The sequence below is a fragment of the Misgurnus anguillicaudatus genome, chromosome 4 (genome assembly GCF_027580225.2).
Source record: "Misgurnus anguillicaudatus chromosome 4, ASM2758022v2, whole genome shotgun sequence".
Classification (NCBI taxonomy): Eukaryota; Metazoa; Chordata; class Actinopteri; order Cypriniformes; family Cobitidae; genus Misgurnus; species Misgurnus anguillicaudatus.
Genome location: NC_073340.2, coordinates 36,590,163 through 36,615,535, shown reverse-complemented (window position 1 = coordinate 36,615,535; position 25,373 = coordinate 36,590,163). Strand labels below are relative to the sequence as shown.

Genomic DNA, 25,373 nt, shown 5'->3' with positions numbered 1-25,373 from the left:
AGAGGTGTACAACCTATTAAAATCTTTTTTATTAAAGATCAAAGTCAGTTGAACTGTTACATTTAGAGACGATAAGATTGAGTGGAAATCTCCATATCTGAAACAGCTTCTGCATATTTAAACATTGTGCGTTTAAGATACAATTTGGTGTTTCGAAACAATATAGACTTGAAAAACAAAAGCTTTCACTCAATACAAACGAGATAAACATCCATTAAATAATCCTGTTGATTTAATTTAATATTCATACTTTGAGAAATATAAATGCACTTACTTTACGTAACAGAATGGATCTTCAATAGATTTTATTTAAATATAGAAATGATTGTGTGGCTTCAATAGATGTTTATGACAAGGTTTGTTTTTGCGGTAAGGTTGTGGTAATCCTTACAAATGCCCATAAATAACAATACACATCTGTAAACCAGTGCAAGGACTGCGGCTTGTGTTGCTGGTATATCTGAAAGAATGAGATGGAAAGATCGAGTATACGAGGATGAAGGAGAGTTAATGGTAATCAGGTTTTTCTGGAAAGGTGCAGCCTGCTCGCCGGATGATGACGTGGGCAGCGTAGTGTCCTGCCCGGATACAATCCTCCAGAGACTTCTCCTTAACCAACTCGGACAGGAATCCTTCATTTGAAGAAAGAAACATAACTAATGTACTGACATGTAAAAGGGTTGGTCTAAATCTGATTCATTACGGTATTAAAGAGAAACAACAAAAGCAGAACAGATTAATGAATCATTTACCTCCCACAAAAGCATCACCAGCACCATTAGTATCAACAATATCATTCTGGTCAATGTCTAAAACAGGAAACACTTTCACACGATCACCTGAAACGACACAGAAAGAGTTTGTTAAATATGAAATGTTTTATTTAGTTTGTTTGTGATGCACGTCATGCCGGCCATTACAAATGCATGCATCTTTTCACCGCATTTAAATCATGAGGAGTCAGATTGAAAACAATGAATCATGCGTTTGCAATAAAATTATCAACTACAGGGGGACATTAAAAGAACTAAGTTATGGTTAAAAGAGTTAACACTGACCCACAGTAGCCACAGTATCTTCTCTGCCCTGGGTAAAGACCACAATCCTCTGCCTGTTTTTATTTACTTTGGGCAGACACTGAACCTTGTGAGCAATCTCTGTAATATCTTCTGTCTACAGAAACGTACATGAAAAAAGAGCAAGGTCGTTTAGTACTGATGACAGAGAATTTTAATAACTAGATATGAACCGATATATCGGCCAATAATCGGTATCGGTCAGTAAAAGCAATTATTCAGCTAAAAGAAAGCTACCCATGGCCGATATATCCTATCAATCAAAAGAGAACAGGAAAATGCAATGAATTTGAGCTCTGTGTCTAAAAATTTTAAAGAAACATCACTAGTTTAATGTTCAATATTAATGTGCATTATATGAATGAATAACATTCAGAAAATTTCATCATCAGAACTTAGTTAATGGAAAAGGTTTATATCGGCACATCTCTATAAATGACACCATTTCTGGTTCTGGTTGAAGAATTTTAATTGAATTTTAAGCACTGTTTACCCACCTCAAAGCCTTGCTCCTTTGCAAATGTAGCAGCCTCCTGCGAAACCAAACATATTAGATCTTCAAAAATTGAACCTGGTACACAGTTCACAGTAAAAGTCCTCTCCCGTCAATCAGAGAAAACTCACAGTTTCATTCCCGAAGATGATGTCCACATACGGCATGACCTTCATCAGCGGCTCTTTAAAGAACTGACTGATGAAGGGCGCAGAGAGGTTGAGACCGAATATCTTATTGTTATCAGATGCGTGTTTGGCCACTTTCAGAATAGATTCTGGAGAGACGGTCAGAAAGAAGCCCTGTGAAAAAAAGACATCAGCATTAGGACTCTTAATTTGAAATTTAGAAGTAATTGCATTTATGTTTATTCTTACTCATGTACATATTTTCATTCTGTATTAAGGACTCTTATTTTGACATCGATCAGTAATTGCATTTATTTGTAAAGACTTTTGTTCCATAACCAGTTAAAAAAAGTTTATTACATTATCATGTTTTTTTGTGTGTGTTTTATTGTGCTACTTAGCTGTATTTTTAGTTATGAAGGGTTGAATATAAAACAAACCAACTGCTGTTTGATTGATATTAATTGGAATGCATAATCAAAAAACAAGATTCAAAAAACAAACAAAAAAACAAGTGTTATCTGGTTTTGCAACCAAACTCTTAATTTATTCTTATTCATGCACACATTTTCATCCTTTATTAAGGACTCTTAATTTGACACCGAGCAGTAATCACATTTATGTTTATTCTTATTCATGCACATATTTTAATCTTCTTAAGGACTCTTATTTTGACATTGATCAGTAATTGCATTTATTTGTAAAGACTTTTGTTCTATAACCAGTTAACTCAGTTAAAAAAAATTGAAAACACGTTGTGTGTTTTTATTGTGCTTTTATTGTATTTTTTAGTTATGAAGTGTTAAATCAAAACAAACCAACTGCAGTTTGATTGATATTAATTGGAATGCACAATCAAAAAAATAGATTTTTGAAAGAAAAAAAAAAAAAAAATCAAACAAACAAGTGTTATCTGGTTTTGCAACCAAACTCTTAATTTATTCTTATTCATGTACACATTTTCATTCTTAAGGACATTTATTTTGACACAGAGCAGTATTTGCGTTTATATTTATTCTTAATCATGCACATATTTTCATTCTTTATTAAGGACTCTTAATTTGACACCAAGGAGTAATCACAGTTAGGTTTATTCTTATTCATGTACATGTTTTCATCATTTATTAAGGACTCTTATTTTGACATCAAGCATTAATAAGGTTGTGAATGTGCAAGGCTTTCTCACATTTTTCGTTTTGTGTGTGCATGTTATATGAAGAGTATAAGATGTACTACAAGCAGATTGTTCATATGTGCAGATGTATAGCGATCTCTTCTAGAGTTTTATCATAAGTAGCTTTTAACAGCATTTTTTCCCAACAAAGATAAGCGGTAAAGATGCATGGACGCATGCACCTGCATGAACACTTTACAGCGCAATGCATGTTATATCCATGATGCATTGATCTACTTTCACAACGAAACACACGTGTGCATGTGTGTTTGCTGGCATGCCGTGCACTTACTGCAATGTAGTAAACTTGAGCTTTCTCCACCAGACTCCAGTTCTTCTCAACATCAAGGTGTTTTTCTTTATTGTAGCAGTTTGCTGCTGCCAGGTTTGCGACTAGAGATCTAAACACACACACAAATAGAAGTCAATACGGCAGGCCGCACAGCTGAACACCATCTCCACATGTGTATCGTATCTCACCTGTTGTCTCCAGTGATGCAGGCTGCACAGGTGCCTGTTGGTTCTGCGTTCTGTTCATAATAATGAGCATCAACATGAGCTTCAGCGGCTTTCTGCTTGAGAATCTCACCAAAGTGATCGGTACCGATACAGCCAAAGAAAGTGGCCACCTTATGAGGCTCCTGGATCATCCACTGAGACATCAACATTAATCATTAGATTTAAAATAATGGTGATGTTTCATTTCAGATCTGACTGGTTGTCTTTATACCCACCTGAGCAATTTTAACAGAGTTCTGTGTTGATCCTCCAGCGTGATACTCGACTTTACTCTTATTGATGATCTCATTGAACCTGCAGCATGCAGAAAACACACACACAACTGAGTTCAGTGACCGAGTCAAACGCAACACAATATTTTTATTTATCAGTATAAATTTATGAGATTTGTGGTTAACTGTTAGGGTTTGATTGTGGTAGTTATTAATATATCTGCCATCTGCTGCCCTCTGTAGATCAGGGATGATACTGAGACACAAGCTAGGCTAAAATGGCAAACTCGTAAAGGGGGGGTGTAATGCTATTTCATGCATTCTGACTTATTAACACAGTTAAAGATGTGTAATCCTTATGCTAAATAAATACAAAGTGTAAAAAAATCTAAAAGTATTTCTGAGTCAAACTCATGCCTCCTCTTATTGTTATAATTTCTTTCCTGAAAGTTTTTTATTAAAAAAAAGTACCCGTTACATATCATTGACCCCATACTTTTTATGGGATTTCAAACAATTGTTAGAACGAATTTGTCTTTTATAAATCTTATAAAACTAAAGTCTCTTCTGAGATATAAAGGATGTAATACTACTCTATAGATACTCAAGATTAACATGAGATGAGCAGAAACAGCGTGCGTAATGGGAGCTTAAATTTGGACTCATATTATGATCATAAACCAAGCAGCATGTTTATAAGATTTGAATAATTGTAGAACATTTTAAAAGCGCTGATGAATTATGAATGTCAGGTGATGAAAACCAAGCAATGTTTAACATTGACCTTCAACAAAGCCATACTAAACATAATCGACATACATCGTCTAAACATGCATATCTGTATATAACGTAACGGTCATACAGAACAACACACATGACTTATTCATATTAATCATTTCTTTAAAACCCCTCAGGTCTGTTTGTACTCATAGCACAAATATCTGTGCCATTGCTGATATATTAAAATCCTTTAGTAAACATAAATTATGCATTTTTATATTGGTTAAAAATAAAACTTTAAATTATTATTGCAATTTTCACTAAACCATGTTTTGGCTACTGAATGGTTGAATTCATGGAGAATTTTTTTTAAACAATTTATAGAGCAAATACACACATTTTTTACACAAATATTGTGCAGTACAGAATATCAGGCAGCCCTAAATAAAATCTAATTCAGAGTGGGTGTGATGTCATACTGATGATGTCATACTGATGATGATGTCACTTACAGAGCTTTGTGCTTGTCCTCTGCCAGGATTTGATCATTGGGCTTTAAGCCATACCTGTGTAAACACACAGACACAAAATAAGCAAAGGAACTCAGTAAACAATTCACAAAGTCAACATTCTGACATTAATAATGTCTATTCAATGTGTTTTCGGCTGTGGCGTACGCTTTTAACAGGCATCATAAAAACACGCTTGACTGGACGGCTGATGCACATGCCACCTTTAAATAACACACTACTGTAAATCTGGGAGTGTTGTTACATGAGAAGAAAACTACTCACTTATCCAAGAAATCTTTATCCACCACCGCAGAGATATCCAACAGCGGGTTCCCCATGCCAAAGAGAACATTCTGACTAAACACACAGAGATTAAAATTTGTTGTTTAAAGCATCTTAAAATTAATTTACACAATGGCAGTGAATGACAGATAGTGTAAAGCTTCAAAAAGCACTTATGCAGTTACTTATGACTTTTGCACAATACTCAAGTCTTGAAGACAAAAAGATTATTTACTAAAAATCATACGTAGCTTGCAAATAAACTTTTTCTAAATTCAGAATTAACAATTTGGTTTTAAGATGTGAAAACAAAAGTTGTTTTATTACAGTGTCATTAAAACTGGAGAATGTGTCCTGATACATCCAAACAAAGAATTTGCACAAAAATAAAGGATGAAGTATAGAAGTAAAACAGTGCCATTGGATTTTGAATTCTAATTCTTAGCACTGAATTTTTTTTACATCAAATTTTTAACACTGAATTTTATTTTGCATCTAAATCAGACTTTTTTAAAAGCCATCGAATTTCTAGCACTGTTTTTTTGCCTATGACATTTTTTCAATGTTTTAAAAAAATTCAGTGTAAATAAATTCAATGTCTTAAAAAATTCAATGAAAAAAATTCAATGTCTCAAAAGATTTAGAGTAAAAAATTCAATGTCTCAAAAAATTCAGTGCAAAATAAATAAACATCTCAAAAAATTCAGTGTAAAAATATTCAGAGTCAACATCCGGGGAAGCAATCGATCCCTGTATCAAATCATTCAACATCATGAAGGGGAATAAAGTCTCACACAGAACCTTAGAAGGCTGAATATAGCAAATCTATATAACATGACAGAAAATGTTCATTAATTTAGGGGGAACTGTTCCTTTAATATCTTTTCTGTGACATTAACAGGTGTAAGTCACATGATCAGGCTCCATCACTTCGCCTTTGAGATTTGAACCCTTGGAATGTGAGGTGGAACCAACAGAGCAGAACTTCAGTTCATTTACATACAGTTATACTGAACCTGGATCAGTGTTCAAAAATACACAACATGAATTCTCAAAAATATTTATTACAACTGATATTGTGAACATACTGTGATACTCCTCTCTTTAAACAGGTTGATTTTAACAAGTTTGAAGTGGAGTTTAGTGAACACATGCTTTAGTGCTGACTAAACTCTTGTAGGGCTCACGCATGTACATATGCATGTGCACAAACTTACACACAGTGCAGTAAATATACACAAGTGAATAACTTATAGTATAATTTGTTTATTTAGTGTGTTCCTGTTATCACTCCCTAAACCTACAACAGCCAAAGGAAATGTTGTACAGCAGGCCAACTTATTTACTGTGGGATTTTTATATGCAAATATTAGCATTCAATTATTTATCCACCTCTGTAGACACTGCTTTCATCATCATGTACTTAAAAACCCTTAAAAAACTATATAAAAATATAAATTAAAATGTAACTAAAAATATCATACGAGTTGAATAGGATCAATAATGCGAAAAATTACAATGTGCATGTATGCACAATATATATAAAAATAAGAATTTTAGTTATTAAAATACTTTTGGCATATTTATATCAGCATAATAAAATTATACACGTGCAAAAAGCATTAAAGTTACATACATAAACAAGAAATTCAGGAAAGTTGCATAATACAGGCACGCAAACACTTAAAACCGGAAATAAAAAAACAGCAACTGTAACAGTAAAAACAAGATATCATGCAAGAATGATGTCTTACCTGAGAGTCGGCATGGTTACGTAATCTGACTGGTTTTACTCAAATAAACTCCTGTGCCCACGCGCTCCCAGTACACGCTACAGGCGCGTGCGTTCGGCTTCCACATCGAATTCTTTCAAACCGGAAACGAAGCGTGCTCTAGATGATTGATTACGTCACACATGGAAGTGTACGACTTTGTGCGACGCTGCGCAGACCAATCGGCAGACTGACATCACAGTACCGCGAGAGCCTATGAATTCACGGTACTATGATGTCAGACGAAGATCTGTCTGCGCAGATTTGTTTAAAAAAAACTATGATTGTGATTGGCTGGCGAGAGCGCATGTGTTTATTCACCACGAAAACATGTACTACCATAACAATTGTGGCGCGCGCATCTCGTTTAAAGCAAAAAAATTAATAAATCATATCAAATCACAAATTATGTGCACGCTTGTTGCATCAGATCAGACATTTAAATGAGAAAAAGGTGAGCAATTACATTTCTGTCAATTGTTTTTCATACACATAAACCCGTCACAGCCTGTACAAACGTACTATTATTAATTTAGGGTTTGGGTTATGGTTATGATCTGCTCCATGCATATGACGCCAAAAAAATAAATGAAAATATTACTCCTTATCTATGTGAGATGCGAATGTTTAACAGGATCCACGCATCCATAAAACGAATCACGCACTAACGTCACGTGAATATAAAAAACATACATACATGCAAACAGGGCCGTGCACAGACATTTTGAGGGGCAGTGGCCCAAACCAAAAAGGGGGCACGGGGGGCACAATTTATATGGTTTTAACAATATGATGTGTTATAGATTAGTATCAAATAATATAAGTGATTATAATGGAAAATAGACTTTATAACAAGTTTAGAGTGTGACAAAACTTCTTAATATTCTATATGATTTACATGCTGAAGCTTTGAATCCATGTTTGCAATTTTGAACAGCTTTTGCAGCCTCCATTCCAACTCTGTCTTTTTTAAAAAAAAACATTGTTTTTTATTTTTTGTCAACAAAGTGTGCCAACAACAGCAAATTTGGTGTTATTTATATTAGATCTCATCGGGTACTCATTAGCAATGTAATTCTAAAAATGTTTGCTAAGTTGTTACTTTAAGAAGACAGAGAGCAAATCATCCACAGAAATACAAAAACATATAGGAAAGCCGAGAGAGGTCATCCATATTTTTATTTTTGCTGCTTGTTTTCTCATGATCTCGAGATAACAAAAGTTGTTTTCTCGCTATTCAGACATAATAATGCAAATGCCATAATGTAATTTCCTGTCCATAATATTTCATTTATTTTGAAGTGGACTGCTGATGCATATGGAGTCTTCACCGTTACCACGAGTAGGCTAGCTAATTGTCGATAGACTTAATAAATAAAGTTTGATGTTCGTGAATTTAGGGACCATCTCTAAAGTGCACTGTGTACGTTTCTATCTTCAATAGTATTTAACAGTTTATTTGAATAAATATAAAACATCTAAAAAAGTGTGCATTATAGTTGACAACCACGAACACTTTACAGTTGGTTTTGTGACTGTTTGTTGACTAAGTTATTCCATTTTAATGCTGTTTAAAGTAGAAACGTATATAGAGTACTTTAAAGACGGTCCCTAAATTCACCGCGCTATCAAATGGTCAATTATTGGGAAATCTGTTTCATCTTAAGCGAATCCCTGAAGTAAAATCTCATTTGTTCATCCATGCTAATTTGCTAAATATGCTTTTGCTGTCTAAAAATTATGTTCTATTGAGTTTTGTTATGTCATAACAAAAGTTGTATTCTTGTGATGTGATTAAAGCTAAAAGATAACGAGAAAATTAAGTAGTGATCACAAGCAAGCAAAAATAAATATAGAACACGACCTCTCTCGGCTTCAAACTACCAAATTACTAATTGAGCAGCTCAACAGCTGAGGTAATGTAATGAATCTACCTGTTAATACAACAAACTGTCGTCTTCGCCCTTCAAAGAGTGGACACAGAATGTGAGAGATGCTGCGGAGCGGGCGGGAAATCACGAAGTGGATTACCAGAAACAGTGGATCTTTAGACGAGCGGTAATAGAACACTTTGACTGGGGTTGGCGAGAGGGGCATCTCAGGCGATTAGGGCAGAGGGGCAGTTGCTCTAGCCACCAGGCCACCCCCCTGTGCACGGCCCTGCATGCAAACACACACGTGTCATTTTGCTGATCTAATAATAAATACATTTAATTCACAGACAATCCCTAAACATTGATTTACCTCAATGTCGTCTTGCTGTCTGTTTGTTTTTTGTCCGCAGTACAGTCAGACACCGACATCTTCTGATCTCACACAGCACTGACACAGATCTCAGACCAGTGTCCCCCTAACAGTGCTGTTGTAGAGTTTCACACACAACCAAGACCGTAATCAGTGATGGGTAAGTTACTCAAAAAACTAATTCATTACTAGTTACGTATGACATTTTCAATTATGTAATTAGATTACTTTAAAAAGTTCTCTCTCCAAAATGTATTCAATTACTTATTACTTTGTAAACCCTATTTAGTAAATGATACAAATATATGCTTGAAATCATATACAATTACAAAAATTATTCTGGTCACACCTTTAAAGTCCAATTATCACTATTAACTAAATATTAACTACTTTTGCCTCAATATAGTCCTTATTACTGCTTATTAATACTTAATAAGTAGTTATTTAGTATTTAAGTATTGGTGGGAATCGGGTAAGATTAAGATGTAGAATAAGGTTTTGCAGAATCAGGCATTAAAATGTGCTTTTTAAGTATTACTAAACAGCTAATATCTCAGTAATATTAATGCTACCAACTAGTTAATAGTGAGAATTGTAAACTACACACGAGTGTACCATTATTCTTGTTAACTCACCAAAGTATTTAAAGTGAGGAGGATACATAAAAAAACATACATTTCAACATTAGACTTTTTAATGTAATTAAATAATTTTAACATTTATATTATATATCATTGATATATGAATTCATTATAATAACAACTAACCACTATTATCAACATATTACACTAATATTATATTAATTCATTCGTATGTAAAATAATTCAGTAATTTATTGTTTAAAAATATTTATTAAGTATAAATTAAAGTCAATACCACAACTATCATTAATACATGATACAAGATTTTTATATAAGAATTCAATTCATACTGTCAAGAAATGCTGCAAGTTGCATTAATATGCATTTAAATGATTGGCAGATGTATATGATCTTCAGGTAATAGAGAAATATGAACACAAACTCACACAATAGATTTAGATGATAATTAGATCCTTTATTAGACAAGGCACATTAGGTCTTACAGGCTGTCATCATTATTTACATTAAAACTACTGATCTTCTCAACATTATAAAAGGTTCATATATATGCAAAGAGCATATTTTCACTCATATAAATATACTTGAGTGTGCATCCCGCAAAAGATTTTAGTAGTGTATCTAGCACAGTGACATCTTAGTGGTAAAACAGGGACGGCAGTGCATGTATATGTTCTGTATGTTTGGTTAACGGAAAAAAAAAAAAACGGGTTTGGTATATTTCACATTAAGCACCAGAATTTGATTTACCTCCTATCAGTTTAGACTTCTGTAAACTGCAATCCCTGAAGGAATGAAACAATTCACCAATGTTCTTCTATTAAGCATACGGTTACAGATGAACAATAGTACAACTGTGTACCTATGGATGAAGTTGTATGACTAACCTGTTGCATTAAAAGCATATTATTAATCGCGGTATTATAGTCTTAAAATGTGCTTGTGTTTTTGTGCAGAAAGGCAAAATATAACGAGTAATCTTTGTGTATGTGTGAAATACATTCAAACAGTGTAAAGAAGACGGGTGCAAGTAAAGATACAAAAATGAGATATAAAACTGTGTGTAAGGCTTCAAATGCAGCCACAGATTATTCCTGTAAAAAATCCTAACAAAATAACCTCTGTGATACAACAGGACATAATTGCTGTAAATTTTTCTAACTCTGATCCATCAACACAAAATAGACCGTTTCTCACAAATAAAAAAGCTATTGGAAGGAAACTGAATGCTGAATTATATCATCCCTTATTTTACATCCATTAACATTCAAGAACAATTTTGAAATGGAATAGTTTGGTCACCCCCAAACAACGTGATTGACATGTCTGCAATGACATTTAGGACCTGGACTGAGTTGCTTGGCCCAATGCACACTGGGATTTTGGTGCTCACTGGTACCACGGTGTTTTGCGGACCCAGTGCAGAGTAAAACCGGCGTCTGTGCGGATCTTGATGGAAGCAGCTTCTGCCTCTCTCACTGTCTCCTTTACCGACTGCATCAGGTTCTGAGCGTTATGAACCAACATCTCTGTAGCCTTTGGGGGAGAAGCGATACATATTTAGCCTGCTTTTACATATTCAAGAAACTTCAGAAAATTGCTTTCACGCAAGTGAAATCTGACCTGTTCTGATTCCTCCTCACTGATATTTGTGCGTCCCAACATGGTGGCCTTGACCGTGGACAGAATCTTCAGCTGAGTGCTAATAGTTGGGATTCTCTCACAAACCTGCAGAAAGACAAAGATTTAACAAATACAAAGAACTGAAAACATCACTCCCTTTGTGACTACAACCTTTTATCTACCTAAAATCAACCCATCAGTTCATTTAATTACAAGTGGAGAATGCTTAATCAATGAAACCACATTCATAGGTCAGAAACACATTTGACATTATATTTGCAGTGGAAGTTTCAAAAAACATCACTCCCTTTGTGACTACAACCTTTTATCTACCTAAAATCAACCCATCAGTTCATTTAATCACAAGTGAAGAATGCTAAATCAATGAAACCACATTTATAGGTCAGAAACACATTTGACATTATATTTGCAGTGGAAGTTTCAAAAAACATCACTCCCTTTGTGACTACAACCTTTTATCTACCTAAAATCAACCCAGCAGTTCATTTAATCACAAGTGGAGAATGCTAAATCAATGAAACCACATTTATAGGTCAGAAACACATTTGACATTATATTTGCAGTGGAAGTTTAAAAAAACATCACTCTCTTGTGACTACAACCTTTTTTCTACCTAAAATCAACCCATCAGTTCATTTAATCACAAGTGGAGAATGCTTAATCAATGAAACCACATTCATAGGTCAGAAACACATTTAATGCTATATTTGCAGTGGCAGTTGCAAGAAACATCACTCCCTTGTGACTACAACCTTTTTTCTACCTAAAATCAACCTCTTAGGTCATTCAATTACAAGTGGAAAATGCTAAATGTTAAATCAATGAAACCATATTTGGAAATCAGAAACACATTTGACTGTATATTTTTAGTGCAAGTTGTACCTGCAGCAGGTTGGTTCTTATGCGTTTGTCCGTGCACTGCTTGGCGACCTCTTTGGCGAGCCGCGTGACTTCATCAGAGGCTTTGGCGATGTCTTTGGCGCACTGAATGAGTGCCCTCTTGTTGCCGGTGCTGCCCTGGACCAGTCGAGACATCTCAGCCATCAGCAGAGCCATACGCTTGGCGGCACTGATGATGTCATTACCCTGCAGGAAATAAACACCCAGCGTTTGGTAACTTGCTGCGTTATGCATGCTCAACATGTGGGGGATTCAACGAGACAGCTAACCTTGCTGGACCACTTGCGGGCCTCGTCGTGTAGCTGTCTGGCGGCCACCATCATGGGCTCGCTGACCATCTCTCCGGCCTGTTGCTCCGGGAACTCATCATCCTTCTCATCAGGTGGCGGAGGTCTCGGTGGAGGAACTTCACCCTCCGGCAGGGGCGGTTTTGGAGGGGCAGCAGTGTCCTGGATCTAAACAAGAGGCAACAATGTTTAAAATCTCACTGGACCTGTCAAATAAACAGACCCCATTACAGGAGAGATTGGTGACACTGACATGCAGGTTCTCCATGTCTGGAGGTGGAGGGGGGAAGTCTGGTTCCTGCGGCTGGAACGCCTCCCTCACGTTAGCCACGGCACCCAAAATCTTAAAACCAGACTCGAGGAAACCTCTCTGAAGGCCTGTCAAGAGAACATGCATTCAAGATGTCTTCTCACATGATGGCTACAGGTATGATCATGGTCATTTGTCTTGTACAGTGTCTTACCTTGGTCCTGTATGTTGGCGGCCACGGCTTTGGCGTTCATGACCATGGGTGAAATGGTCCTGCTGAGCTCATCAGAAGCTGCTTTAACAGTTTCTCTGAATTTCGGGTCCTCCGAGTTCTCCACCTCTCGTTTCGCCACCAACATGATCCGATTGGCTCGCCGGGCGATGCTGGTTGCTCCGGCGACCAGCATCTGAGGCTGGTGATTAGCCATAGCAACCTGACACTTGTCCAGGTCTTTTTTAATGGCATCCTCTGACGCATCCAACAAAGACCTGGTGTCAATCGCTTCATCCACCAGACCTGTAGATGGAGACAGAGTCCACAGTAAAAAAAAAAAACTTCACGGTAGAGGTCTTCACGGCCCCACTTAGATCTGAAAACCCGAGGTCCGACCCGAGACACGAGCGGGTTCGAGTCTAAAAGTTTCACGTGTGCCTTCGGAGTCCGGACACGGGTCAAGTATAATAATAGCGGCATCAGGTCTCTGGTAATTTAAAATGAATGTGTTTTTGCTAAACGGACCCGAGATGACTCGAACACAGACCGTTCAATCAAGTTTGAATGCACATTTTAGCGGTTAGTTTGGTGTCGTTGTCAGATAACAATGGAAAATAAATGGAGCAACAGGCCAAATTGGATGTAAGGCCACCCGGGTTTCTTTCTGTCTGACTGGGGCGTGCGGGGCTGCAGACTGCAAACACATCGATGCCATTTACATTCGGGTCCAGTCAAAAAATTGCCACTGGTTCGAGTCTAATTTTCTCAGGTTTGTCTTGTGTAGGTCTTTCTTTAAAAAATATTTATGGATGTCGGGTTCGGGAAAAAAGTGATTTGGGTCATCACAGGTGCATTTTTTTGGACCCGAGAAGACCTCTAGTTCACTGTCATTTAGCATTCGCATCAATTTTGAGTTTTGTGTCATATACCACCTGTAAAAGAAAGTAAAGTCTTTGTTACCTGTCATTTTCTCAACATTGTCGATCCACTGGTTCTTCATGGTCTCAAAGTGTTCGTACGCCGCCTGGTTTCCAGGATTCTTCAGTAGGATACGAGCTGCAGAGATCACCTGCAAAAAACATCACATTTAACATTTCAGATGTCAGGACATTTTCGATCAAAATAAACGTCATCTCGTTCTCTCTTACCTGTGGTGTCAGCTCTCTGGTGGATTTGACCGCCGCCTGAATGCCCTCCACCGTGCCCTTGTTAGCAGTGCCGACTGCGGCCGCCTTCTCTGCTGTCGCGCCCAGTCGACCCGCGTGATTCTCAAAGTTTGCCGCCCGTTCCTCAAACACCTAAAATCAGATTTCACATCATTAATCACACGAGAAACCTGCGGTCACTTCAGTGTGCTTATGCTGTTACGAGCGCACCTGTTCTCTATTGGGCGCGTCTGGTGGGGCGGTCGCTGCCACGGCCAGTAGTTTGACTGGTGTGGTCGTGTCACTGAAGATGTCGGACACTTCTTGTGTCATGGCCTCCTGCATCTTACCCTTTAGGTCCTGTCACAAACACACAAAACATTACAAACTACATCAGCTTCACCAGCACAAGCAGCACACAGATCTGCTGTTATAATTATGTATAAAAGTGAAACTCTAGTATTGCAGTCTAAAGAAAAGCAGTAACATTCACTCACCAGCAGGGGGCAAGTTTTGTTCACAAATTAATTGTAATTGTGTTTAAATATGCTATGACAAAACATTATCTATGATTCACACTGTGATTGTCATTAATCGATACAGAACAAATATTGATATGTGGCTGGCCAATGGTTGATTATCTCATAATTATTTGACTTATAATATGTACTACAGTGAAGTCTCTCTCTTACTTTCAGAGTGTTCTCTAGTTGTTGAGCGATTGCGCGGGCTTGTGGACTGTCTCCTTCCCCACGGGCCGCTAGTTCGGCTAACTGAGCCATCAGGTGCTCCACCTCCTCACATTTACCCTGCAGCTCATGTCTGTGGGATGCGGGCAACGCATTGGCCAGGCGACGCCCCTCGGCAACCAGACCGCGAATAGCAGCCTGACCTACAACCATGAAAGATGGAAATATTTCAAATGACATCTTTTATTTATGTAACGTGTTGTATTGTAGAGCCTAACATGATTTTTAAAGCTCCCATAACACTTGTGTATTGTTTTGTGTGCATTTCAACGTCAAACACAAAACACATACGCAAAACTTCACTGCTACCCCGGATAAACTATTTTTATCCATTGTTTTAATAAGGCTGGCTTACTTGGAAAGCTGAACAAGGCTTTCTTCTCCTTACATCCAAAAACACACTTCTTCTTTGCGTGCAGTGATGTCTGTGACTTCTACTCAAACGAACAATGCTAATGAGCGTCCTCGTCGTTCTCGCTCTAATGGTGCATTCCCACCAGCCGCGGTAGAGGCTGCAAAAACGCGCTATTCGCACGTAGTTGGACGCTTGAACATTTGAGTTCACTCGCTTCATTCGCACGTGAAAGCTGTGCATGAAATTCTAGTCATTCGAGACATTAATGCGGAAATTCGCATCATGGGAGGGGCTTCTGCGTCCACTCCGCTCGCTTCCTGTAATCACGTCACTACTACAGCAAGGTCCTGATTGGTTAAAGTGCCGCGGAAATCCGCTGAAGTTCAGATTTTTTCAACTTGTGCGTTTTTTGCGGCAACGCTCAATTCGTGCGGGACGTGCCGCGCTTACCCCTTTCCCGTGGAAGTGCCCATAAAAGGAATATGGGGTCACTGATACGTAACAAGTACCCATGTTTGAAAAAAACTTTTAGGATAAAGGAGGCGTGAGTTTGGCCCAGAAATATTTCGTCACACATTAATTAATGTTAATGTATTAACTGTGTTAATATATCAGAATGCATGAAATAGCATTAACCCTCACCCTCTAGTGCAAAACGTAGGACGGGACTTTTTTATGTGTTAATAATTGACTAAACAGATGCAGTGAAACTGTTTCTCTTTATGTTGCAGTTGGAGACGAGGCGTTGATATGTTAGCCAAAAAAAATGTTTTCCCCTTTACTGTTCAACAGTTCTGTTTAACCGTTCAAAGTGAAATGGACAGACCAGCTGTTATAGATTATATGTAAATGTTTTCCAAAACTCATTAAAGTAAGAAGGAAACATTTTTGTCTCACCGACTCCGCTGTCGTCCATGCTGGGGTTGTCGATCCATCTCTGAGCCTGCTCGATTTTTCCTTCCAGGTGTACGGCTGCTTTGGCCGGTCGGGTGTTGGCCACGGCTTTACCGGTTTTAGACTGAAGATTCTGGAGAGCTGTGGCGATCTGCTTTGCCAAGGCTCGAGCTTCAGGGGTATCCCCCTTACCCCTATACATGAAAACATGTAATCGTTATTCAGTTTAAAGCACATACCTTACAATCAAACTTAAACTTAGATGTATCAGAATGCTCTCTTGTTCATTATGTTTAAAAAGACAAAATCTTTCCTCCAGTCTAGCTCACATACTCATACATAATGTGCAAACGCTTTAAACAAACGTTGCTTAACAACCATTAGACAAACATCAGTCAAACAATGGAAACTAAGAATTCCACATGCGGGCAGTTACGGAAGAACGAGCTAATATTCCAGAGATCCTGGCCAAGAATTTCCACAAAGCCTGGAGTGAGATGTACTTACGCCTTCTTTAGCTCTGAAAGTTTGGCGGTTAGGGCGGCTATCTCGCCCATGTTACGCAGGATGTCATCTCTTTCTTTGGGATCTTCACACAGATCTGCGATCTTCCTCGCCTCCCCCAGAAGAGCTCTGATGTTCTCCTCACCCTCAGGACCTCCGTGAGGATCTGCCAGCCAGTTCTGCAGATTCAGCAGAGAGTATGGTCACCGTTCAAATTACTACATAAACAAGGGGTGTTTTTGGACCTACATCAAGATCAAATGATGTTGATGTCCCGCTTAAGACTGTAACCATACCTGAGCAGCGTCGATCCTCTTGGCTATGGCTTGTTTGGAGCTTATCATGGCCTCCATTTTACGGGCAGCGTTTTCCACCTTCCCAGTTAGAACATCCAAACCCTGAGAAACCTGCTGGGCCTTCTGCATGGCCACTGGAGTCGCACCCTGACCCCTGCAGTAAACACAAAAAACATATTTAATACAACACACTCCAGAGGCCCAAATATTCTTTGGCTTCCATAACTTTTTACTCTAAACAATTTGATAGAAAATCAAAGTTTGGTTGATGCAGCACACATTAACTTTTCTATTACATTTCCAAGCACTTAGACTTACATTTGCACTTGGCCAACGAAAAACAGCCATGAAATACCCCAGACCTACATTGAATAAGCAACTCAAGCCATAGAGTATCTACACAAAATGACTGGGCGTCATGGGGGGTGAGTTTTGCATAGGCAAGCATCAGTTACATATTTAAAAAAAAGACATTTTCGTTTGAAAAACATAAGAAAGATAAGTTTAGCCCTAAACAACACAACATTCTTCTGATGGAGGTGGCCTTTATGGATCTTAAGGTCATATTATACTTCTCTATAGCGTCTACACCAGGGGTCTTTAATCACTTTTCTCTGAGGGACAGATTTGAAAAATGTAAATGTGATGTGGGACAAACTTTTACCCCATTTTTTTTTACATTTTATATATATTTAACTTTTACTGATTATATGTTGCTTTGTAGTCACACAAGTTAATATTTTTCAAAGCATCCAAAGCTTAAATCGGATCCGAAAATTACGCATCTGCCGTTGGTTGGCACCCCATGCAACCCCTTTGGGACTCTCCATAGGGAATTACTTCTGGGTTATCAGCCGTCATTTGTCGTGTTTGATGCGAAGCTGGATTTAAATTAACCACTCTGATTTTAAATCTGATAAAGGCAGGCTGGATAAAGATGACTGGCGTGCCGCATTTGGCCCAAGTTAACTAGTCCTGTTCTACGCTGTAGGCTACGTTTTCATTTATAATTCTGCATCATTGTTTGCATTGACGTGCGATTACACATGCAGATCACTAGTAGGTAAAGATGCACCGATATATCGGCCAATAATTGGTATATGATGATAAAAGCAAATTTTCAAACTATCGTCCGATAGTTTATAAACAGCCGATAGTCACACTGCAAAAAATTACTTTCTTACTTAGTATATTGGTCTTGTTTGCAGTACAAATATCTAAGATGTATTTTCTCAATGAGCAAAATGACCTAGGAAAATAAGTCTAGTTTTTAGACCAAAAATATAAAATTTAAGTGAATTTGTGCTTAAAACAAGTAACAAAAAAAAAAACTGCCAATGGAATAAGAAACATTTTCTTGAATTAAGTGTTTATGAAAAAAGTAAACTTATTTCAAGATTTTTTTGCTCGTTTTAGGCACTAATTTACTTAAAGTTTATATTTTCTGTCTAAAAACTAGACTTATTTTCTTAGGTTATTTTGGTCATCAAGAAAATCTTAATTTAAGAATTCTTTTTATATTTTTACTGAAAACAAGAAGAAATACTAAGTAAGAAAGTCAATTTTTGCAGTGCATGGCCGATTTATCCTGTCAATCAAAGGAGAACAGGAAAACGCAATGAATTTGAGCTCTGTGAATAGAATATGTAAAGAGACATCACCAGTTTAATATAAAATTTTAATTGTGATAATATGAATGAATAACATTCAGAAAATGTAATCCTTTACTTAATGTAAGTTAATATAACTGGTATCGATATCAGTCTGAATAATCGGCTATCGGTATCTTTAAATTTTATATCGACGCATCTTTACTAGTAGGCAATGTCCACTGGTGTATACACCGTATCAAGGCGAAGCGACTTTTGTTGCAGGTTGAGTTAAATATCACTCAACTTGGTCCATCTTTGTTTATACAGTCGCAAGTGGAAATGCGTGTGAGGAAATGTGATTTTTTTGGCCTTGATGGGAGGGCTTCTAGTGGACCAATCACAGCACTTACGGCCCACGTACAACTGACCCGTTATTAAATTTTTGGAGAGGTGCACGTCAGGCTACGTATGGCCTTTAATCAGATGACATCAGACACACAGGACAGAATCTGATCTGCAGGAAGACTCTAGTTTCATCTGATCTAACGCTCCCTTCCTGTGATTGATCTGTCTGAAAGCTATTGATCGTCATACGGACACCATTTTTACCGCAGTATGGATCCCACAGCAGGGTAAACGCACAGATGAGGAGAGAGATGTAGAGATGGTGGTAGTGTAATGGTTGGAGATCTGGATCGATTACCCAAAGATTTGTGGTTTGAACCCATCGCTGGTGGTCTACATACCTGCCTCGAAGCTCTGAGACCTGCTCCGTCAGCTGTCCGAGAGTTTTGGCTGTGCCCACAATATCTCGCCTCTCTTTCCCAGCACAGAGCTCGCCCACTTTACCAGCCTCATCCAGAATCTGACGGATGGCCTGTTCACCTGCATCACCTGGAACCATTAAATCAGTAAACATCCATAATGTGTCCGTACACCACGGGCCTCATTTAAAAAGCGTGCACACATACAACATGAGCATTAAAATTTTCCATGCACATATCAGGATTTATAAATAAGGGGTTTGCATCAATATCTTATTAAAAGGAGGAGTAGTTTATTTAAGAGAGTCAGATAGCTGGTGAAAAATTACTATAATATTTCTGCTAACTTTACAAACATTATGGCTGCATCCGAAATCGCATACTGTGACAGTAGGTACTGAAAAGGCTTTATGCCCAGCTGCACCACCTCCCGAACTCCAGACGGCTCCTTGTTTCCTGTCTGCCATTATTGGACAAACTGATTAATCCAGGTGTGCCTGACCTCAGTAGTCACAACAACAATAATCAGGCACACCTGGATCAATCAGCCCGTCCAACAATGGCAGACAGGAAACAAGGAGCCGGCCGAAGCCCAGGAAGCAGTGCAGCTGGGCACAAAGCCTACTAGTTGAAGTATCTACACAACGACCATTAAAACAAAAGGTACTATATAGTATGAATATGGATATTAAGAATGAATTCGGATGTACTACATCCGCCATGTTGATACGTGACATATGTTGTTATAACAAGTTAGTAACTGGAATGACGTTAAAGAAGCGGAATTTAAATACAAAAGACAGCTGTTTAATTTATATAATTTATGTTACTAAATGTTAATAAAAAACACCCCTCCTGCTTCTTCGTTGGAAAACTCCTCACCCCGGGCTCACAGGATAGCAGAGTATCCATCGAAAGAACACTTCAGGATCTTGGCGGAAGTAGTAGGTCATCCGGGTAACTTTTCGACTACTGTTTTAGGAATACTATGAATTCGGACATACTACCCGCCTCGCCTACTATATAGTATGGAAGTAGGCGGTTTCGGATGCAGCCTATGTGTGGACTTGAAATAAAACATAACTTTTTAGGATATAAATGACACTATACTTCTATAAATGTACACACAGGTGAGCTGTGGTTACCTGGTTGGCCGTGAGGATCTCTTAACCAGTTCTTAGCCTGACCCATTTTTGAGTCGATCTGAGCCAGCGCTCTTTTCATAGCCTCAGTGTCCTGTTAATAAATAAATACACACAAACAACTGTCAGACACACAATCCTGTATTTATTTATGTGTTTGTGTGATGTATGAAATATGACCTCAATAAACTTTCTTTACTCTTTGTCCAAGTCTGCATTGCAGATTATTTAACAGATCATATTACAGATTATTTATTTGACAATAATGCATGAAAATTCTCGTGCCAATAAAGCACAGTGAATTAAATGTGTGTTTACTGAACTGAGTAGGGGAGAGAGAGAGCGAGAGACAGAGAGAGAGAGAGAGAGAGAGACAGAGACAGAGGGGTTTCCTTTTTTGGTGAAGTGAGTTGAGCAGCTGTTTCCTAAGCCTGACTCACACAGCTGTCACACACATACAAGTCCAACTTACTATAAATAAATAAAGATTAAGAACATTAAAACGTTCCTTGGGATTTTAGTTCACTGATGATGCAACACTACCACAAAACTCTACATCAAAGTTTCATCACGATGTTCAGAGTTCAGCTGTCAAACTGAAACTTCAGAAGTAAACCCACAAACCTCACAGTTCCCATCACTGCAGTCTCAACGTGTGAAACACACATACGCACGCACACACACACACGATGAGGTCTGCTTTTCTTAACTAGTTGCATGCTTGTCAGCTCATCAGGACACATTGGGCCTAAACTCATTATTTTAATAAGGTACACTGCAAGAAATGATTTTTAAGAAAAAATGTTCCTAGTATTCTTGTCCTGCTCTCAGCAAACACATCCAAACATTCCCAAACCAAGATACTCCCTCCCGATGAGCAAAACGACCCAAGAAAACAAGTCAAAAATAAATCAAATCAAATTTAAGTGATTTTGTGCGAAAAATAGATAAAAATCTGCCAATGGGGTAAGCAAATTTATCTTGAATTTTTCTTGAATTCAGTGTTTAAAAAAATGTTCTTATCACAAAATCACTTAAATTTGATGTTTTTGGTCTACAAACTAGACTTATTTTCTTGGGTCCCCCCGCTCACCAAGAAAAAGCATCCCAATTCAAGAATGTCTAGACATCTTCACCGAAAACAAGACAAAAATACCAAGAAATTTTTCATGAAAATAATTTATTTGCAGTGCAGCAACAGGTTTAAGACCAGAAGTCTTCAACTAGAAGATTTCTTTTGTACCAGTCAGCAACTCAAAGTGGTGAAAGCAAACATCAAATCAGCAAAAGTGACTGAATGTTAACCTTAACCATCTACATTTCACTGCAGGTGTATAGACAACTAAAACATCTTGACATTCACACACAAATACACACACGCAAGCAGTTGAGTCCAGACACAAACACACACACACTGCTTTAAAAACACAAGACAGATTAGTTTTGCAAGACAGATTTAGACACAGTGTGAATCAATCAGACGATCTGAACGGTTTAACCTCTGCTTCCTCCTCCAGCGCTTCATAATCACAAACTGAAGCTTAATGGAGAAATGATGTTCATGTAAATCAGTTACAGTAGAAAAGGGAAGACTCAGTTTATTTCCTAATGTCAGGATATGAAACTAATGGAAACTATTTTTGTATATACATCTTTTCTTTAATCTTCATATTATGATGTTTTAATTTGATGATGTGAATTGTACTTTATCTTTATTTATATTATCAGTCATCATATCAGCCATCGGCCATAACATTACTAGAAAAAAAAGTAAGCTGTGCTCGCCTGTCCAAAACTGTGTTTTGTGAATGCTAAAGTAGTTTGTGGGTCTATTGGATTTTTTTCAAAGTATTCCATTATTTGTCAGGCAAAACATGTACAGTACTGTGCAAAGTCTTAAGCTGCGTATACACCAAACGCATAGCATCGCGTTCCTCGCTCTAGATTACTCGTGGGATTTAACTTTGCGTCATGCACATTTTTCACGCGAGTTGAATATTTTCGACTTGCGCAAAAAATTGCGCTGCCCAATGCACATTACTCACATCGCCCATCTTTGCATTGACTTTGTTTATAATCTACTTGCGCAAATCACTGAATTTGCGTTTGGTGTGTACGCCCTATTAGGCCACCATGCCACCATATTCTGCGTTTACGCCAGCCGCGGTAGAGGCATCAAGCGCGAGTGATTTCAATGTTAAGTCAATGTGAAGACGCGTTGATGCACGTCTGGAGGTCTCGTGGCGTGAATGAGGCGTTTAGTGCGGCGTGGTAGAGGCTATTCCGCCTCATTCGCGCGAATGTCGTGAATTGAGCGTTTCCGCGGCAAACGAGCAAGTTCAAAAATTTTAACTTTGCCGGAAAAACGCGCCGCGTTAACCAATCACAAGCTTGCTTTAATAGTGACATGATTACAAAAAGCGAGCGGAGTCCCAGAAGCCCCTCCCATGACGCAAATTTCCGTGTGAATGTCTGGACTAGAATTTCAGGCGTAGCTTTCACGAGTGAATGAAGCGAGTATACTCAAACTGTTCAAGTGGCACACCTAACGTGCTAGACGCGACTTTGATGCCTCAAATGCAGCATTATATTGGTGTTTTTGAAATGGTATAATTACAAATAGGCCTATAATTAATTCTAAATCTCTTTCTAAGAATACAACCAGAAAATACAAAAAACTTAAAATTATAAGCTAAAGTGATCTCCTCTTACATTTGATCAATAGCACAACATGCATGATCTCATATGAACCTAAATGAAACAAAATCCAAATTCAATGATTTCATGACAATACTATATTTCTGTCTGTGCACCCCTCAATGACTAAAAGATTATGTCAGCAGTGAGGTCATTAAAAAATTCTGTTTCGACACTGGAAAAGGAAGCATGTTTATCTTTGTGATGGGCGATCACTGACAAAAACGCAAGACAAACATGTAAGTTCATCTCATCAAACTGTGACACATTTTTATCCTCGAGCACAGATCCATTCGGTTAGCATCACACACACACATGAGTGACAGCACCCTCAGCCAATCATCTCATCCGATGACATCACGTGTAAGTGTGGCCGAGCGCACATCTGCTAACACACAGTGAGAGAGAAAGAGAACATGCACACAGATTCTTACCTTCTGCAGAAGAGGAAAATGAATCGGGAAGAGGAAAAAACAAAAATTACCAAGTCATGAATGAGAGACAAAGTGTGAAGAGGAAAAGACAAATGAACCAAAACTACAGATTCACATCCCATCGGCCTGATTCTTACCATCAACAAAAACCCAAAACCCACATCTGACAGTTTCATCTTCCTCAAATCACTCAGATGAATTCATGCATTTAATTCACCAACAGCAGCGATGCATACAGTGACAAAGACTTTAGATTTACACAGCAAACATCTGCTTATAAAACACATTCACTTTTGAGTGCAAAACCTTTTTAGATGCTGGCAACAACCTCCATCTGTAATCTGTTTACTGCCCGTCCATAAAATTATCAGGATGGACCTCTGTTATGGTTTATAATAAATAAAACAAGCCAGAAAACTTAAATCCAACACATACAATCCAATACACAATGCTAGACACTCACACACAAACTTATCAAACAGATGCCCGCAATCCCAGAAGGCAAAACCTTCATTACTAAGTTAAACTAGTTCATAAATGTGTACATGCGCATATGAAGGGTGCAGCTTATAATCAAATCCATGCATGTGAATTATTGTGTGTATTTTTGTCGTGTTCAAGAGATGTGTCTGATCAATCCAATGCTACATGCACATGAGGACATGATAACCTTTGACCTCTCACCTTACTGGCCCATGCGTCCTCGTCCCAGGACGTGAGCTGCAGCACACGGATGATCTCATTGATCTCTGTGCTCATCTTATCCACGGTGAAGTTTCGGTTCTTCAAGGCTTCCTCTACACCTTTACCTTGAGACGTCCTGGTCGTCACGAAGATCTTGATGCCTGCAGGACATACGACAACAACACCATTATATACTGTAGGGCTGCTCAATTATGGGCAAAATCATTGTCACAATTATTTTAGTAAAAAAACATAATTGTGAATATTTTTATTATTAAAAAAATATCAAACTTTTTTATGAAAATCATGATTGTGATTAGAAATCATAGTCACGATTATTTTAGTAAAAATCATAATCACAAATATTTTTTAAGAAAAATCATAATCATGATTATTTTAGTAAAAATCATAATCGCGAATATTATTTTGTTTATTTATTTATTTAGCAGAAATCATAGTCACGATTAGCGTATAAATAGTCACAATTATTAATTTTTATTTATTATATTATTATTTTAACATCAACTCATAATCTCAATTATTTTATGTAAAAACAAAATACACCACAATTGCGACTATTTTATGAAAAATCATAATCTCGATTATTATTTTGTTTGTTTATTTATTTATTTATTTTGCAGAAATCATAGTCACGGTTATTTTTCTGAAAATCATAATCGCAAGTATTTACGCAAAAAAATTAATATATCATAGTCGTGATTATTTTAGTGACAGAAAACAACACCTCATAATCAAGGTTATTTGGGTAAAAAACCTTATTGTGAATATTTTTGTAGAAAAAAAAATCATAATCATGATGATTTGGTTAACAATCTTGATCGAGATTATTTTAGCAGGAATCATACTCGCAATTATTTTACTAAAAAAATTTAACATTATTTAACAGGATGACTTTAAAAACTTGCATTAATTTAAGCTTTTTATTAAGAAAATGTTGCAATAGACTACAGACTTCAAAGTGCCTTACAAACACATCGGTCCAGCAGCACACAATTGATATTTTAATCACACAATAATTTTTAGTTTTAACTCGATTATCTTGTTTTTGTAATTGTTTGCATCAAAAATTT

At 37.5% G+C, this 25,373-nt stretch overlaps 2 protein-coding genes across 3 annotated transcripts in view; both read right to left on the bottom strand.

The window, feature by feature from the left end:
• Positions 1-7: 7 nt before the first annotated feature.
• On the bottom strand, positions 8-9,260 carry adkb (adenosine kinase b). 2 transcript variants are annotated; one of them, XM_073867235.1, is made up of 11 exons: positions 9,133-9,260; positions 5,117-5,191; positions 4,835-4,888; positions 3,606-3,684; positions 3,352-3,524; positions 3,164-3,272; positions 1,701-1,871; positions 1,574-1,609; positions 1,059-1,173; positions 753-839; positions 8-632 (listed from the first exon to the last, which is right to left on the bottom strand). In XM_073867235.1, the coding sequence occupies exons 1-11, from the start codon at positions 9,189-9,191 to the stop codon at positions 508-510; spliced, it is 1,083 nt and encodes a 360-aa protein (XP_073723336.1). In that variant the 5' UTR covers positions 9,192-9,260; the 3' UTR covers positions 8-507. The 2 variants fall into 2 exon arrangements, with proteins under 2 accessions (XP_073723336.1, XP_073723337.1); XM_073867236.1 differs by lacking the exon at positions 9,133-9,260 and adding an exon at positions 6,871-7,028.
• A 907-nt stretch (positions 9,261-10,167) lies between these two features.
• The window catches only part of vclb (vinculin b), a 29,329-nt gene continuing 14,123 nt past the window's right edge, over positions 10,168-25,373 (bottom strand). The window contains exons 6-21 of the mRNA XM_055175898.2: positions 24,283-24,443; positions 20,471-20,561; positions 19,308-19,455; positions 16,970-17,123; positions 16,677-16,852; positions 16,173-16,363; positions 14,864-15,063; positions 14,403-14,531; positions 14,175-14,324; positions 13,987-14,095; positions 13,027-13,329; positions 12,816-12,940; positions 12,545-12,730; positions 12,258-12,461; positions 11,355-11,459; positions 10,168-11,267 (exon numbers count right to left, since the gene is read on the bottom strand). Of these exons, the coding sequence (XP_055031873.1) occupies positions 11,121-11,267; positions 11,355-11,459; positions 12,258-12,461; positions 12,545-12,730; positions 12,816-12,940; positions 13,027-13,329; positions 13,987-14,095; positions 14,175-14,324; positions 14,403-14,531; positions 14,864-15,063; positions 16,173-16,363; positions 16,677-16,852; positions 16,970-17,123; positions 19,308-19,455; positions 20,471-20,561; positions 24,283-24,443 (2,579 nt within the window). The 3' untranslated portion in view covers positions 10,168-11,120. The remainder of the gene's footprint in view (positions 11,268-11,354; positions 11,460-12,257; positions 12,462-12,544; positions 12,731-12,815; positions 12,941-13,026; positions 13,330-13,986; positions 14,096-14,174; positions 14,325-14,402; positions 14,532-14,863; positions 15,064-16,172; positions 16,364-16,676; positions 16,853-16,969; positions 17,124-19,307; positions 19,456-20,470; positions 20,562-24,282; positions 24,444-25,373) is intronic.

What these genes read in the sequence shown, in the direction of transcription:
- adkb (XM_073867235.1), bottom strand. Translation starts at nt 9,191, where the DNA reads ATGTCGGTGTCTGACTGTACTGCGGACAAAAAACAAACAGACAGCAAG. An exon ending in ACTCTGTTAAAATTGCTCAG is followed by an intron (nt 3,525 to 3,605) that starts GTGGGTATAAAG and finishes TTGATGTCTCAG; the next exon opens with TGGATGATCCAGGAGCCTCA. An exon ending in CTCAAGTTTACTACATTGCA is followed by an intron (nt 1,872 to 3,163) that starts GTAAGTGCACGG and finishes TTTTTTTCACAG; the next exon opens with GGCTTCTTTCTGACCGTCTC.